Source organism: Penicillium alfredii (genome assembly GCF_028826965.1).
Source record: "Penicillium alfredii strain IBT 34128 chromosome Unknown utg000011l_segment0_segment0, whole genome shotgun sequence".
Classification (NCBI taxonomy): Eukaryota; Fungi; Ascomycota; class Eurotiomycetes; order Eurotiales; family Aspergillaceae; genus Penicillium; species Penicillium alfredii.
Window position 1 is genome coordinate 651,212 of NW_026622708.1, and position 14,470 is coordinate 665,681.

The 14,470-nt window shown below is 51.3% G+C and overlaps 6 protein-coding genes across 6 annotated transcripts; 3 read left to right on the top strand and 3 right to left on the bottom strand.

The window, feature by feature from the left end:
• Positions 1-113: 113 nt before the first annotated feature.
• On the top strand, positions 114-426 carry NUU61_008680 (uncharacterized protein; the record flags this gene model as incomplete). Its single annotated transcript, XM_056659205.1, has 2 exons — positions 114-136; positions 162-426. 2 exons carry the CDS (start codon positions 114-116, stop codon positions 424-426), a joined length of 288 nt encoding a protein of 95 aa, XP_056507498.1.
• A 1,108-nt stretch (positions 427-1,534) lies between these two features.
• vtc4 (putative vacuolar transporter chaperone (Vtc4)) lies at positions 1,535-4,036 on the top strand (the record flags this gene model as incomplete). Its single annotated transcript, XM_056659206.1, has 2 exons — positions 1,535-3,578; positions 3,639-4,036. 2 exons carry the CDS (start codon positions 1,535-1,537, stop codon positions 4,034-4,036), a joined length of 2,442 nt encoding a protein of 813 aa, XP_056507499.1.
• Positions 4,037-5,670: 1,634 nt separating this feature from the next.
• Positions 5,671-6,242, top strand: NUU61_008682 (uncharacterized protein; the record flags this gene model as incomplete). Its single annotated transcript, XM_056659207.1, has 3 exons — positions 5,671-5,900; positions 5,958-6,049; positions 6,181-6,242. Coding segments are annotated over 3 exons (324 nt in total). The 3' UTR covers positions 6,183-6,242.
• A 540-nt stretch (positions 6,243-6,782) lies between these two features.
• On the bottom strand, positions 6,783-7,553 carry NUU61_008683 (uncharacterized protein; the record flags this gene model as incomplete). The annotated part of the gene is made up of 1 exon (XM_056659208.1): positions 6,783-7,553. The coding sequence occupies one exon, from the start codon at positions 7,551-7,553 to the stop codon at positions 6,783-6,785; it is 771 nt and encodes a 256-aa protein (XP_056507501.1).
• Positions 7,554-7,931: 378 nt separating this feature from the next.
• dppV (dipeptidyl peptidase DppV) lies at positions 7,932-10,547 on the bottom strand (the record flags this gene model as incomplete). The annotated part of the gene is made up of 8 exons (XM_056659209.1): positions 7,932-8,073; positions 8,137-8,348; positions 8,439-8,671; positions 8,728-8,950; positions 9,000-10,022; positions 10,072-10,314; positions 10,373-10,424; positions 10,483-10,547. The coding sequence occupies 8 exons, from the start codon at positions 10,545-10,547 to the stop codon at positions 7,932-7,934; spliced, it is 2,193 nt and encodes a 730-aa protein (XP_056507502.1).
• A 600-nt stretch (positions 10,548-11,147) lies between these two features.
• On the bottom strand, positions 11,148-14,214 carry NUU61_008685 (DNA ligase (ATP) CDC9; the record flags this gene model as incomplete). The annotated part of the gene is made up of 4 exons (XM_056659210.1): positions 11,148-11,693; positions 11,748-11,978; positions 12,034-13,843; positions 13,934-14,214. The coding sequence occupies 4 exons, from the start codon at positions 14,212-14,214 to the stop codon at positions 11,148-11,150; spliced, it is 2,868 nt and encodes a 955-aa protein (XP_056507503.1).
• Between the last annotated feature and the right edge of the window lie 256 nt (positions 14,215-14,470).

Here is a 14,470-nt window from a genome sequence, read left to right on the forward strand (position 1 = left end):
TGTTTATTTTCTACTCGCTTGAACTTGACTTCAGCGTGGATCTGGCATACAGTACCAAGCCTCTCTTCGTCTGTCCGCTGCCCCCGCAATATCAACAATACAGAACGAGACCAATGCCCAACCCGCAACGAGCAAGGTAAACGCGTGAGTATCTGGTATAGCTTCAACGGCTGGGGTCAGATCATCGGCGGCCTGATAGCCTATGGAATCGCAGCCGGTAGCAATAAGCACGGATCGCTTATTGCGCCCTGGAAAATTGTCTTTCAATTCACCGGGCTCTTCACCATTGCGCTCGGGCTATTGTTCTTATGGATGGTTCCCGACAATCAGCTCAACGCGCGCTGGCTGAAAAAAGAAGACCGAGTGCTAGCAAGTGCGAGAGTGCGCATCAACCAGCAGGGAATTGGAAACAAACACTTCAAGTGAGCTGCTACTGTGGACGTCATCCTCATCGTCGCGCTGCCGCTATCTAATAACATGGGCCGGTTGATTGGATGCTATATGACGCAAGCATTCCCGACCTCGTTCGTGGCGTTGTTGTAGTTGATCTCGTCCAACGTAGCTGGGGTATACGAAGTGTATACTAATCTGCTCTTGTTTCAAGGACCATTGACGTTCCGCCTTGAGGACGCCCCACGCTATGTTCCGGCCAAAGTCACAATTATTGCCTGCCGGGGCTTGTGTCTATTTATTCTGCTGTTTATCTGGTGGTGGTACAACCGGGAGAACCGTCGCAAGGCCGATATTTGCTCACAGCCAGACTATGTGCGACTGGAGAATCAAGAGTAAGTGGTTTTGCCTTAAAATATGTTTACATTCATGGATATCATTGCTCACTCATTTACTAGATGGCTGGATCTTACAGACCATGAAAACCATGATTTTGCCTACACGTTGTAGGAGGAAAGAGGAATAGGACAGTTCTACTGTTAGTGCAAAAACTAAGGCAGCAAGGCACCAGATCCGATCCTGAGGCTCCATCGAAGCTCCCACGTGCAGCAGTGATTGGTGACTAAGACACGCACGGACCCTGGGGAGCTCGACGTCCAGCTGACTCAGCCAATCTCACATTCAGAAGTCGCCACGGGATCGCGATGCTTTTGCTCCAATAGTATTTATTAGGAATTATTGAGAGAATAACTGTAGCATAAATCCAATTGAATTTTATATGACAACTATACAGTTCTTATGGAATGAACAAGTTGCTAGGTTCATAGCTACATAGTGGCTCCGTCACCCGCTAGTCATTCTAGCCGTTCTCGGCGCGATAAGTGCCTATCGCGGCCTGGCTCATCGTCCTTCTCTCTCTTTCTCTCTCTCTCGCCATGAGCTTCATCTTTTGATTCACTCTCCTGGTACACCTTCAACCACCCTCCCCAACGAGTGTGACCACCCAGCATGAGGTAATTCGCGCCCCCCTTTCCCAGCCCCAGAGCTAGCTGCACCCTCCCCGCAGCAAAGCACTCCCCCCCCTCCAATTTCCCTCCGTGCTCACCAATCTCGGACCAGGTTCGGCGAGTATCTCCGATCCTCGATGATCAAGGAGTACCATCCCTACTACATAGCCTACGAAGAGCTCAAAAAGGCCCTCAAGACCGATTTCGTCACCCAGCCTACCCCCGAAAACACCAAGCCCGCCCGCAAGGATTGGTCCGAGGATTATGAGACAAACTTCGTTGCCTTGCTTGAGAGCGAGCTCGAGAAGGTGTTTACCTTCCAGAAGCGCAAGAGCGAGGAGATCGTGGAACGCATCCAGGACAGTGAGATCGACGTCAATGATGTGGTCTCCCGGCTGGACGGCTCCGCCGACACGCGCCGCCAAAGTAGCCGGTCTTTGCGGCCTCAGCCGACTGATGCCGACTTCCTTATGCTCGAGCAGGTGCTAAGTGACATTATTGCCGATGTGCATGACCTGGCCAAATTCACCCAGCTGAATTACACGGGGTTTCAGAAAATAATCAAGAAGCATGATGTGGGTGACATTGACTTCACATTCACACGAAGCTATCGTGAGACAATCCTAACATCCAAACAGAAAGAGACAAAATGGTACCTTAGACCCGTCTTTGCCGCTCGTCTCAATGCCAAGCCCTTTTTCAAGGACAATTACGATGCTTTTGTGGTCAAGCTCTCGAAGCTCTATGATCTGGTCCGTACCAAGGGCAACCCAATCAAGGGTGATGCCGCCGCCGGTGGTGGCCAGCAGAACTTTGTGCGACAAACGACCAAGTACTGGGTCCACCGGGACAACATCACCGAGCTGAAGCTGGTCATTCTTAAACACCTGCCCGTGCTGGTGTTTAATGCCAGCAAGGAGTTCGAAGAAACGGACAATGCCATCTCCTCCATTTACTACGACAACCCCGACACCTGGGAGTTGTATCAGGGACGTCTGAAGAAGACTGAGGGTGCAGAGGCCATACGTCTACGGTGGTACGGTGGGATGGAAAGCGACCAGATTTTCGTGGAACGGAAAACTCATCGCGAGGACTGGACGGGAGAGAAGTCGGTCAAGGCCCGCTTTTCTCTTAAGGAGAAAAATGTCAACGCCTACCTGGATGGCCGCATGACGGTGGAGCAGATTTTCGACAAGATGCGCAAAGAGGGCAAAAAGAGCAAAGATGAGATTGATGATCTAGAGCAATTGGCTCGCGAGGTTCAGTATCGGGTCATCACCCGGCGTCTGGTTCCGGTTACCCGTACCTTTTACCATCGTACCGCATTCCAGCTCCCGGGCGATGCACGAGTGCGGATTTCACTCGACACAGAGCTGACCATGGTTCGTGAGGATAACTTGGACGGCCGGCAGCGGGCCGGAAAGAACTGGCGCCGGATGGATATCGGGGTGGACTATCCCTTCTCGCAGCTCCCACCGGAGGACATTGACCGATTTCCCTATGCCGTGCTGGAGGTGAAGCTGCAAACCCAAGCAGGCCAGGAGCCTCCGCAGTGGATCCGGGACCTGACGGCGAGTCACCTAGTAGAGGCGGTGCCCAAATTCAGCAAGTTCATCCACGGTACGGCCACGATGTTCCCTAGCCGCATTAAACTGCTTCCTTTCTGGATGCCGCAGATGGACGTCGACATCCGCAAGCCTGTGACGCGCAAGTACGGCATTCATCGACCACTGGCTAGTACGTCGATCTCTGCCAACGATGATGACTCGGACGACGATGAAACCCCGGGCGCGGAGGAAGAAGCTGCGAACGGCTTGCCGGGTGACGCGCACCCACCACAACATGTGTTGTTTCCTGATCCCGGTAGTAATGAGCTGGATGTCGAGGAGCGGATTGCGGCACAGCCGCTGCCTGGCGACGAAGATTACCCATTATATGATTCAGACGATGAATCGGTGGACTCAGACGAGTTAGAAGAGGCGCGTCGAGTGGGCGGTGTCTACTACGCGGAGCAACTCGCCAAGCACTATGTACGGCGCGCGGGCTCTGCCTTTGTGAACGGTCTTCTGGCACTGGTTCCACGTCCACGTCCCACGACACTCCCTCCTGCAGAACAGCGTGGGATCGCTGTTCTGGGCGAACGGCGTACCTTCCAAAAGTTCAAAGCTCCTCCAGGCAAACGTATGTTTACTTCCACCTCTTGAAACCCACCAGGAATTGCCCAGGCTAATCTCTTATTAGGTATCTTCGTGCCGGTCCGTGTCGAGCCCAAAGTATACTTTGCCGCCGAACGCACCTTTCTATCCTGGCTGGAATTCTCCATCATCGTTGGTGGCATCGCCGCCACTCTCCTGAATTTCGGGGCCGATTCCGCAACCCTAGCATCGTCTTGGGCATTCACCGTCCTGGCCGCTCTCTCTCTGGTCTATAGTCTCTTCCTTTATATTTGGCGCGTCGACAAGATCCGCAAGCGCCGCGACGTCAAGCGCGTGTATTATGAGAAATGGGGTCCGACGGTGGTTGGCGTCGGATTGGTCGCTGTGATCCTGGTCAATTTTGGTTTGCGTGTCCGCGCCGGCGGCTTCATGGCCCCTGGCTCGGGCAAGGATGATACTGGTCGTCATGGTGGCGAGTTGTAAAAAAAATCCCATGTGTTTGTTCAAGTTGCTTTTTCTGGCGTTGTTCGAACCTTATATATGCGATTTTGGGTGGCTTCTCTTGTATTTAGGTGGCGTTGGTCGGGCATGGTGTTGGGGGGAAGGGGTTGTATTCTGACATTCTTGTGCGTATTCATGAATCGGTGTGTACAGAACAGTTGCAGACAGACCGCAGTGTTGGCTATTGTCAATTGCCACAAACGAAGGCGACTTGGTTGATACTCTTGACAATGTAAACCAGGCTTACTACAGCCCCGCAATTGTCCAGCATACCTATTTCTTTGTGTCTGATCTAGCTGACTTCTCTTTGCCCTTCCCTGACAGCATTCAAAGTAGCTGTTTACCACCAACCAGATGGTCTCCGATAAACAATATCTCGTCCCAGATGAGACAGTTCTCCTTGACATTTTCCCCAGGGTGACCGGTCTCGAGCCAACCAGCCGCACCATCATCTTAAACAAATTTGATACCTGCACGTCCAGATTATCCAAAAGATATTATTGTCTGACTCGAGACATCGGGAAGAGAATTGACCACTTCGGCAACTCTCCAGCGTTTAGAACGCTCTCAACTCAACGAGCTTGTGCCGTCAGTTCTGCAAAACGGCTTCACGAGTGCAGACTCAAAACGAGATTTACTATATTTTTACCGAATCTGTTACGTGGACAGTTCCCCTCGACATTGTATAGGACACGTTTGCTCCAACACATCAGCTGGAACTCGTCGATTCGCTTGTTCACGCCGTGGAGAAGATCCAAGAGCTCTCCATCACAGCACCATTGGCCAGTCCCTGGCGGGAGGTCCTTGCATATCAACGGCTGCTAGCTCATCTCACCCGCTCCAGAATGCAATCGGCAGTCCAGTCTTAGGGTCGTCAAATCTATCCCTTTAGCTGGTATACTTTGTTCAAAAGCCGGGCATCGCATCTGCTACTTCGGGCAGAGTGCCATGCAAAGCTGATCAAGGCACTTCGGATTATTGATAAAGCCAGGAAGAGGGGAGGTGTATCATGCGAAACAAGAAACCGGCCTATTTTTTAGGATTATGACTTCGTATGTGTGGGATCTCCGGTTAGTGCTATCAACAGGAGCCAAAAAGGGAAATTGAAGAGTTGCCAAGGATTATAGTGGATCCACGCCCTATGGATCCCACGAAGAACAAAAGAAAGTCTCGGTTAGAAAAAAGAGGGAAAGGTAGATAGAGTCGGATATGTGGATGGTGATCTTCTTACCAGCTGAAGCGGATCCGGCGTAGACACCGCATGTTGCTGGCTCACTCACGGTCTGAATCGCCTAATTGTACTACGATATGGACTGGGGAATAAATTGTCGAAGAGGAAAGCTACTCTGCTTGTCGATCGGTGCTCTTCTTGGTTCGGGCGGCCCCGATTTCCAGAGTCCCGGTAAACATCAATCTCGGTCGTTTCGAGAGAATTGGCCCCGAAATTCGACGGGGAGAAGGACTGGGCGAACGTGATTAACGAGTTTCGACTATTCGGTCAATTGAACGATATATATATATATATGTATATAAGACCAGAGAAGGAAGCAACTTCTTTTCTTTCATACATTTCTTGATTTCCCCCACACCACAGCTTTCTTTCATCCACCCTCGCCATGAAGTTCAACCTAGTCCTTCTGCCTGCGCTGACTCTCGTTGCGGGCGCAGTCGCCGATTGCGTCTGGCATGAGAGCATTCTTATGTCTAAGGGTGAGCGAGACCAGCTCTCTCTGGAAGTTAAGTGCCCTCCCCCTCAAAACGATGGGGATGTGTACACCAAGGGAGACCTTAATTTGAACCACTGTCTCGTGACGAAAAGCAACGGCAAAATTGGGGCCCAGAAAGAGTGAGTGGAAGAGTTATCTCGACTCTTGCGAGGCTATTTAGCTGATTATATATCTAGTGGTGATGCTTTTAACAGCATCCCGGCCAATGCTTGCTACGTGGAGGACAACAAGACTCTGGACTGCGGTGATTGGGGCAGTCTTCCTATCTGTTCGTTGACTACGCCTTTTTTTTTCTTGTCTTTGGTTTCTTTATCCTAACGATTCTCTCTTTTTTTTTTTTTTTAGCCGATATCGTGTCGGGTTAGGCCCCAAATTTCAGTTGCCACGGTTACACGGCAGAGACGAAGACTGAGACTATGGGCTCGGCTTCGGCGGCGAGTCCGTCTGAGTCGGCATCATAAATGCATCATGCCGATGAGGCTAGGAAATACTTATATATCCTCCTGGGTCTCCTATGGCTCACCCGCGTTATGGCCCCTACAGGCTATGGTTCTTCCTTACAATGGCGCAAATGTACCCTACTATCCAGGCAGTGGCCAAGAATATTCCCAGAAGACCAAGGAATTAATTTCACAGGACACTTGTGCTCGAGTCAATTGCTTAATGTGAATCTTGGGGCCAACTCAAGCAGAGCACTAAGCTAAAACTTGTATTCTGTCCCCAGCACCCGCAGCAAGCCCCAGGGAGGGGAGGGAACGCCTAGTCCTTGATTGACGTGAAGATCAGAGGGGAGAAGACCGGCAAGCGAGCCAACATAGACGTCTTTTGTCAATACTCTCGGCGGATTCAAATATCATTTCACAAGTGCTCAGTTTTCAACAGTAATAGTATCCCACAGCATCAAGAGAAACCCATCACAATGAGAGGAAAAAGAAGAAAAGAAAGAGAAACGCAACAACCACCCAGCCAACCAGCCAAAGGAGAAAATGCCCCATCTCAGCTCAAGACGACACATCTCCATCATCATCATGGTCATGGCTCCCACCATTCGACTCCGAGAAATGCATCCACAGCATCTGCATGATAAGTTCAGGATCCTTGTTATCAACAGCACAAACAAAGCAAGGATCCTTGCGGATCTCAGGCGAGACATTGGCAAAGATGCAGGTGATGGCGACATCCCGCATAAGCACCCACCAAAGGTAGCGATCATGACTTTCATCCAGCGGCTCGATTTCCCCAATAGCAAGCTGCCAGACCTGGTGCTGGCGCATCAGCAGCTCGATGCCAGTCAGCCAGGACTTGTAGTTCTCGGTGCCAGTCAGCGGCTCGATCGTCAGCGGGATGCAGTGCTTGTCCTTGGAGTTGTCGAGGAAGAAGTCCAGATGGCGCAGCGTCTGCTGTTCTTCTTCGATCTGCGCCTCTTCCTGGAAGGAGTTGTCCTTGTCCTCGTCTTCGTCTGAATCGACCGATGAGGCGGAGAAGTCTGACTCTGAACCTATAGTTAGATCCATTGTGTCCGAGTCAGCGTGGTCTGTCTCAAAAAGTGCTTTTGTTAGGAATTGGTAGGGCTGTTCACATTCAGAGTCGGCCTTCTCTTCGGTCTCGGTCTCAATGCTCAGCGCTGGGTACGCAGTAGACGTTTGGGAGAGGGTGTTGGGTGCTTCGTTGTAGATGTTGTGAGCGAAGTTGGGGATCTTGGGGATGGGAGTGGCGACGTGGACGTGGAACGTACCACTTTGGGTGGACACTTTGGGTGTTGATGGTTCCATTTTGGGATCCATCTTGTGGTAGAGCTGATGATGAGATGGATGAAATGAGAAGAGAGGAGATGATTCTAAGATGGTGGTGGGGAGGATGGAGGATGGCGAGCTGGGTGGAGTGCTCTTTTTATGTGCAGAACGGGGAATACCCTCAAATAGGCCCTGGGGGCTTCCGTAGTGAATTCCTCCAGAGTGGCTCTGAAGTGAGGCAAACAAAAGAAGTTGAAACAAATTTAACACGCGATTTCCCGGCTTGAATTAGCAATGGCATTGTCTGAGAACCATCATCCAAGACACCAACCCAACATAGCCAGCTCTTCATAAAGCTCTATCCTACCCGGGTAAAAGAATCCAAAACAGCCAGTGATCTTATACCCTATCTAACATTCAAGGATTGTAATCCACCACCGGTACCTTGGTATCATCCAGCGTGACAGCCTTAGGGTTATGCTTCTCGACACCCGAATACCGATTCAGCCACCCAAGCACCTGCTGGTGCCAAACCAGGCTGTTTTCTGGATTGAGGACCCTATTATGGATTAGAGATGCTAAAATATCGAATGTGACTTGGGTCTCAACACAGCACACTTACCAATGGTTCTCATCAGGGAAATTCAACAACCGGCTCGGCACTCCCCGTTCCTGCAAAACATTGAAAAGACTCAGACCTTCTGAAATGGGTAAACGATAGTCCTTGGAGCTGTGGATAATGAGCTGCGGTGTGCTAAACTGTCGGATATGCTCCGGAGCCGATGGATCCCAGCGACGGTAGTTGTCTCGGTTGGCCCAGAAGGTGCCGTTGAACTTGAAACAAGGTTAGTATAAGAGGACCAGACATTGAACAACCCAATCAAAGAAAATCAGGGGTGGCGAAGAAGGAAAGCAAATGCATACATCGTGCTCGATGAACCACAGCTCCTCAGTCGACACCTTAGCATCGGCCACGAATGTTCCGTCATGGCTGACCAGCGCCTTGAATTTGCGCCCAAGGGGATTGCCTTGGATCCAGTTGATCATAAAACCTCCGTAGCTTGCCCCTGCTGCTACACCGTGATCGGTGTCAATGTAATCAAAGTTGTCGCGGACATGTTCCCAGCACTTAACCAGGTCGTCGTAGGGATAGCTGCCTGCTTATTTTTAGAAAAGGCCCATATATGACCCATACCATCTGAGATAGACTTACCCCAATTATTCTGGATCGCATCTGTCAGCTTGTCCCCAAAGCCAGTGCTACCCGTCGGGTTCGGCGCAACCACCACGTATCCTTGGTCCGCAAACACCTTGTAGTTCCATCGAGAGCTCCAGGAATCAGCCCAGGAGCCTTGGGGCCCGCCGTGAATGTAAAACAGCAGTGGGTATTTCTGAGCCTTGTCGAAATTTGGGGGATAGACAATCCAGGAATGGATCTAAACAAGGTCAGACTCAAGCATCGGTGAAGGGCGCAAAGAAACATACATCAGTCCAGTTTCCTTTGAAATGAAACTCATCCACATCCGAGGAGCTAAGCCCCTTGAGGGATGAATCGACTTTGTTAGCAGAGAAGAGGGTCTTCGTGACACCCTTCTTCAGATTCGCCGTGTAGACCGTCCAGCTCGTCCAAATCGCAGAGCCAGTGACCAAAACATCGCCGTTTTTCAGGGTATAGTATGCGCTCACGACACCGCCATCAGTGAAATTGTGGGGCTTGAAGTCATCACCTGCGTCGGCCGGCAACAAAAACAAGCGCTGGCGGGCCTTGTCTTCCGTGTTGAGAATGAGGCTCTGGCCATCGGGAGTCCATTTGATGGCGCTCGGCGAGCGATCCCAATTCTTCGCCAGACTGGAGATTGTTTTCTTCGAGTCAATAGTGTATACGTAGAGTGTGCGTCGATCGGCCTCGTAAGCAATGTCTTTCATCTGAAGATACGCGATCTGGTCACTGTCCGGCGAGAATACAGGACTGCTGGAATCTCCTCGGACCCCATGGGGCGTGCCGGGGCTTTTCGGACCGTTGATGGCCACGGGCTTTTCAGAGCCGTCGTGAGGAACCAGGTAGATATACGATGCAGTGTGGTTGGCTTGAGGGAGTTCCGGTGCCTTGCTCTTGAAAGCCACCCACTTGCCGTTAGGCGACAGATCGTAGTCAGACGAGTCTCCGAACGGAGGATAAGGAGTTTCAAGATTCTTGACCCCAGCGACGAGGTTGTGAAGAGGGCCAGTCAATGAAAAACGAGATTTCCCTCCCTGTCCGGTGATCTTCTTTTTCAAAGTTCCTGAAAAGACCGCATTGAAGGTGGTTGTGAGCCAAGTATCCCAGTGCCGGACATAGATACTATCGTAGATCCGGGCGGAGCTCAACGGGGTGGCTGCGAGTTTCTCATTGTATGCTGTCCCATTGCCATAGGTCTGGCTATATACCACAAAGTGAATATCACCCGACTTGGTACCGCTGTCTTGAGACCAGAGAACGAAGCCGGCAGAGATGCAGCCTTGTACCGACTAGAAGACAATCAATATGGAAGACAAAGAAAAAGGAAGAGCTGATAACATACGAGCCATCAAAATCCTCAGTGTTGGAAATCCACAGCTCAACGCCTCCAGGGATCTGGGCATTGGTGTTGTTAATATACAAAACATTGGAGTCGGTTGACCCCAACCAGACCACTTCAGAAACGCTGCTGTCGTTAGTGAGCCGAGAGACCTTGCCCGAATTCAAATCCAGCAGACTCCACCAGGAAGACGAAGCATGGGTGTCGAAGGAATACTGCGATGTTGAGAACAAAGCGACCTCCTATAAACAGGTCAACACAAGTACTCTCACAACATGTTAACCAAGGCACGCGACGCACTCCCGACGGATTCGGCACGGCCTGATCCCTTCGTGGAGCCGTGATCAACTGTCTACAACAAGATCAGTAAGTCGTTCAAGAAGACCCATATAGGGCCACCGAGCACTGACTCCGGTGTGATCGCCCCCGCAGAGACAAACGTCGATGCAAGCGCGAGCCATTGAAATGACCGCATGTTGACGATTAGGTATGCTCACACGCTGCCGAGGAGAAACACGCCGAGAGCCAGGCGCGCAAGAAGGACTGGCGTGTATTTAAGTGTCGGGGCAGCCGTGGCCATCGAGTGGGGGTGGCTGTTTCCCGTGCAAAAGGGGGGGGATGTTACATTCCGATGTCGCTATGAGAGACAAACATGAAAGAGGCAGCATTGAGCGGGCATGGCCGAGGCACTAAAGACACTAAAGAGACTAAAGAGACTAACGCCGGAGTGAGGGGAACAAAGAAACCCTAAGCCGACGGGGGTTGCAGCGCCAAGTACTTTCACATCCCGACAAGGGGGGGGGGTTGACGAACATCGATGATAACGCTTGAGGAAAGGAGAGAACATATCTCATAAATAGAAGCCACTGAAAGACTGGAGATTATGTTGGTTTGAATATTGAGTAGCTGCGGATGCTGAATGGAAAATCCTAAAACTCATAAACAGGACTTCCCCAGTACAAGAGGAAGACCCAGTGGCACCATTCCAAGTCTGGATGGTGTATACAGGGTGCTGAATGATGCGACTATTCTCAGTCATCACGACTCCCGTGAATGGAGTAGTAGTAGAAGTCAGTCAATACTCAAAATCATCATCCACTCCTCCCTTGCCCGCATTCTCCTTGGCCACGGCTTCCTGTTTCCGGTACATCTCAGCGACAGCCCGGGTCGAGGTCGCTTGCTCGGGCTTCTTGTCCTCACGCGACTTGATATATCGTGGGAACCGCAGAGAAACGCCTTTGCCGCCACCCGTCGTTCCTTCAAACTCGTCGGCAGCTGCTTTGTAGCGGGGGCTGAGAGTCAAGTCGGCTGTTTTGACTTCCCAGACAAGTCGGGGCTCGAACCAAACATCGGGCTGATCTTTGGGGACGTTGGAATGAGAGTAGAAAGGTTTTGGTCGGTCGATGACTAGAGGCAAAAGCTCCTTGTGAAGCTCCTCGAGGGCAGCCTCAGAGAATCCTGTGCCGATATTGCAAATCGTCTCGTAGGTGTCACTGTTGGAGTTGTACGCAGCAAGAAGGAAAGCACCGTAGACAGAGGTGCGTTTTCCGCGGCCGTAGTAGGCACCCAAAACAACCAGGTCAAGGGAATCGCCAACTCCAGCGAGGTAGTCTTTTTTGACCTGCGCTCGGTGTCAGCAACAATTAGAAAACACGCAAACCCATCTGAATCGTACCTTCAGCCAGTTTCGACTCCGCTTGCTGGGCTCATACCCACTCTCCTCCGTATCCAGCATTTTCACCATGAGTCCCTCGCACGATGCCTTGACGCTATCTTCCAGCAGATTTTGTATCTCGTCCAGGTCGTTCGTGTTGCCCCATTGCGCGAATTGGAATTCGCCCTCAATTGGCTGGAAACATTCATGCATAAGCTGCCGTCGCTCACGAAGAGACTTCTTCACACAGGGCTGTCATCAGAGTTAGCAGCAAGAAAGGCAATTGGGCGGCATCAAGGAGCCTTACCTCTCCATTGAAAAAGAGCAAATCAAATGCAAATATGCAGACCTTCACCTTGACATCTTCTGCCTTAACGTCTTTCCGCTTGCGAGTCATCAATTGTTGGAACGGAAGGACTTTCTTGCTGACAATGTCCCAGGCAACTGTCTCACAATCTAAAACGAAGCTGTCCACATCGCTCTTGATCCACCCGTTCAGCTTCTCCAGCACATCGGGATACTTCCTGGACAGATCCTCCGAGTTCCGAGAGAAGATAGCGCTAAGGCCTTTGCTGTCCTTTTGCAGTGTGGCTGTAGACTCGGGATATTTGTGGATGAACTCCGGGGCAACATAGTGGATCTGGGCCCTTTCACCATCATACTTGTACTCGCACGTGAACTCCTTTCCTTCAAAGCGGTCGAGCACCTCGGTGATAGACTTGGTCGGCTTGGCAAGCATGGGCTTCAGCGGGATTCCGGGCTGGAGCTTGCATACCTCATGCAGGTTGAATAAACCGTGGTCGAGCATGGCGGGGATGATGGCTTCCCAGGCAGGAAGCTCGCTATAAACCGTCTTTAGGATCGCTTCACCTTCTGTTTCTTTATTCACCGACGGGGTTTCGCCCTTAACAGCAGCTTCGTGGGCCACTACAGCCTGGGCAATGGCCACAAGCACTGTCTTTTCTGCGAGTCCCAGCCGGAGTTTGCCTTCCAAGAAACGTACAATGAATTTGGCCTCACTAGGGCCCCCTTTGTCCTTGGTGATGTCCACTCCTTTGCTTCCTTTGCCAGCCGTAGCGGCATCAGCTGCAGATAGCAGCTTCTTGATCCCGGAGATCTTCTTGTCCTGGGCTCCATGACCTTGAACCTTGGCAATGCCAAGCAGACCTTCGTGTACTCCCCTGACAGTCAAAGGCTTGGGTCTGAACATAGTCGGCTGGTTGGATCGACTCTTAGCGGCCACCAACCCGAGGTCGCCAATCTCTTGTTGATCAGCCTTGATCACAGCCAAGCTACGGCCAGTACTCTCGCCGATGGCTTTCATGATCAATGACTCCCCAATTCCCAATTCGATGCCGGCATAATCGGCAGCCAGTTTGTTGATCATGAGTTGAACGGTTGGTAGAAAGTCCTTCGGGGTCAAGCGCAGAACCTGGCGGAGGAAAAGAGAGCAATGGGCCGAGATCTCCAATCGCTTTCTCGTCATTTCGATCAAGGAAAAAGTGGTGCATAGTGCTGCGTAGGGAACCGGCTCGCCCGCTTTCCAGTCGGGATATGGATCCTTGCCGCATCCTTTTAGCGTAGCCTGCACCTTTTCAATCCTCTTCTTTTTAATCTCTGGTTTCTCCTCCTCTTCTTCCTCACTGGCAGATTGCACACCCTCCTCGTCCAGGTCTGATTTATTTTCCTCCTCCTTAGGAGTCTCTTCGCCAGACGCCTTCTTCACGATAGGCTTCGGGGATGGTGCTTCGGTCTTTATTTCAGTAGTCTTTTGCTTTTTGGGCGATGAGGGCTTTTTCTTGACTGGCGAGGCATCGCTTGACGCCTTACGTCTCCGCTTTGAGACAGGCTGAATGTCGGACCCGTCGCTATCCGCATCATCGTCTTTCTTCTCGCGCTTCAGGGTTTTGATTGTTTTTGCCCCATTGGAAAGAGCGCCATCTGCTTTCTCTGCAGCATCTTCGACGTTGGGCTCAGATTCATCTTTCGTGGCGTCGGTTGCGTCCGGTGTCTCGTCGGCTGCATCGCTACTTTCCCTCTGCCTTTTCCCGCCAAATGCCAAAGTTGTCTGCTTCTTCGGTGCCTGGTTGGCATTTGCATTCGAGCCGAAAAACCTCCTGTAGAGTAGCGTATTAGCTACTTAATTCCGATTGCTGAAGCACCAACCCCCATGGACACCATTCGTCTTCGCAGCAACATCCACGCACCCGATGGTCGCCTGGGAATCGCGCACATACCCCAGTGTAGCCTGTTTTCTGCTCTTGTCCTCCGCCATTGTCGCAGGATACAAGCGCAACGGCAATATGGTTAGGTCGCGCAAGGAGGATTTTGAACGGTTTGCAGTGCCGATATGATAGAATGAGCTTTGGTATATGCGTAATGTTGATTTGCTGGCTGGATTCGGGTATTGCCCAAAATCAACTCTAATGTTGGGTCTGCAGCGCGAAAGTGATGTAGGCGCGAGCTCCGAGATCCGCAGCGCGCGCATAGGCGAATTGCCGAGATTTCAGCTTGAGCAAAACCTGGGAAGAAGTCGGAATAAATAACTTCAACCAGACCAGATAATGCAACCAGGCAGACAACCAGCAAGGCAGCAAAGAGCAAAGGGCGCTATGTCTTACAGGCAGCGCTCGTCTCCATGCGAACGTGACGCGCGATGGGAGTCACGTGCTTATTATCAACTGGAATGATATGTCTCACCGCTTTATTTGGCTGGCAGTGGCGCGCTCTAGGCGGTCAATTTT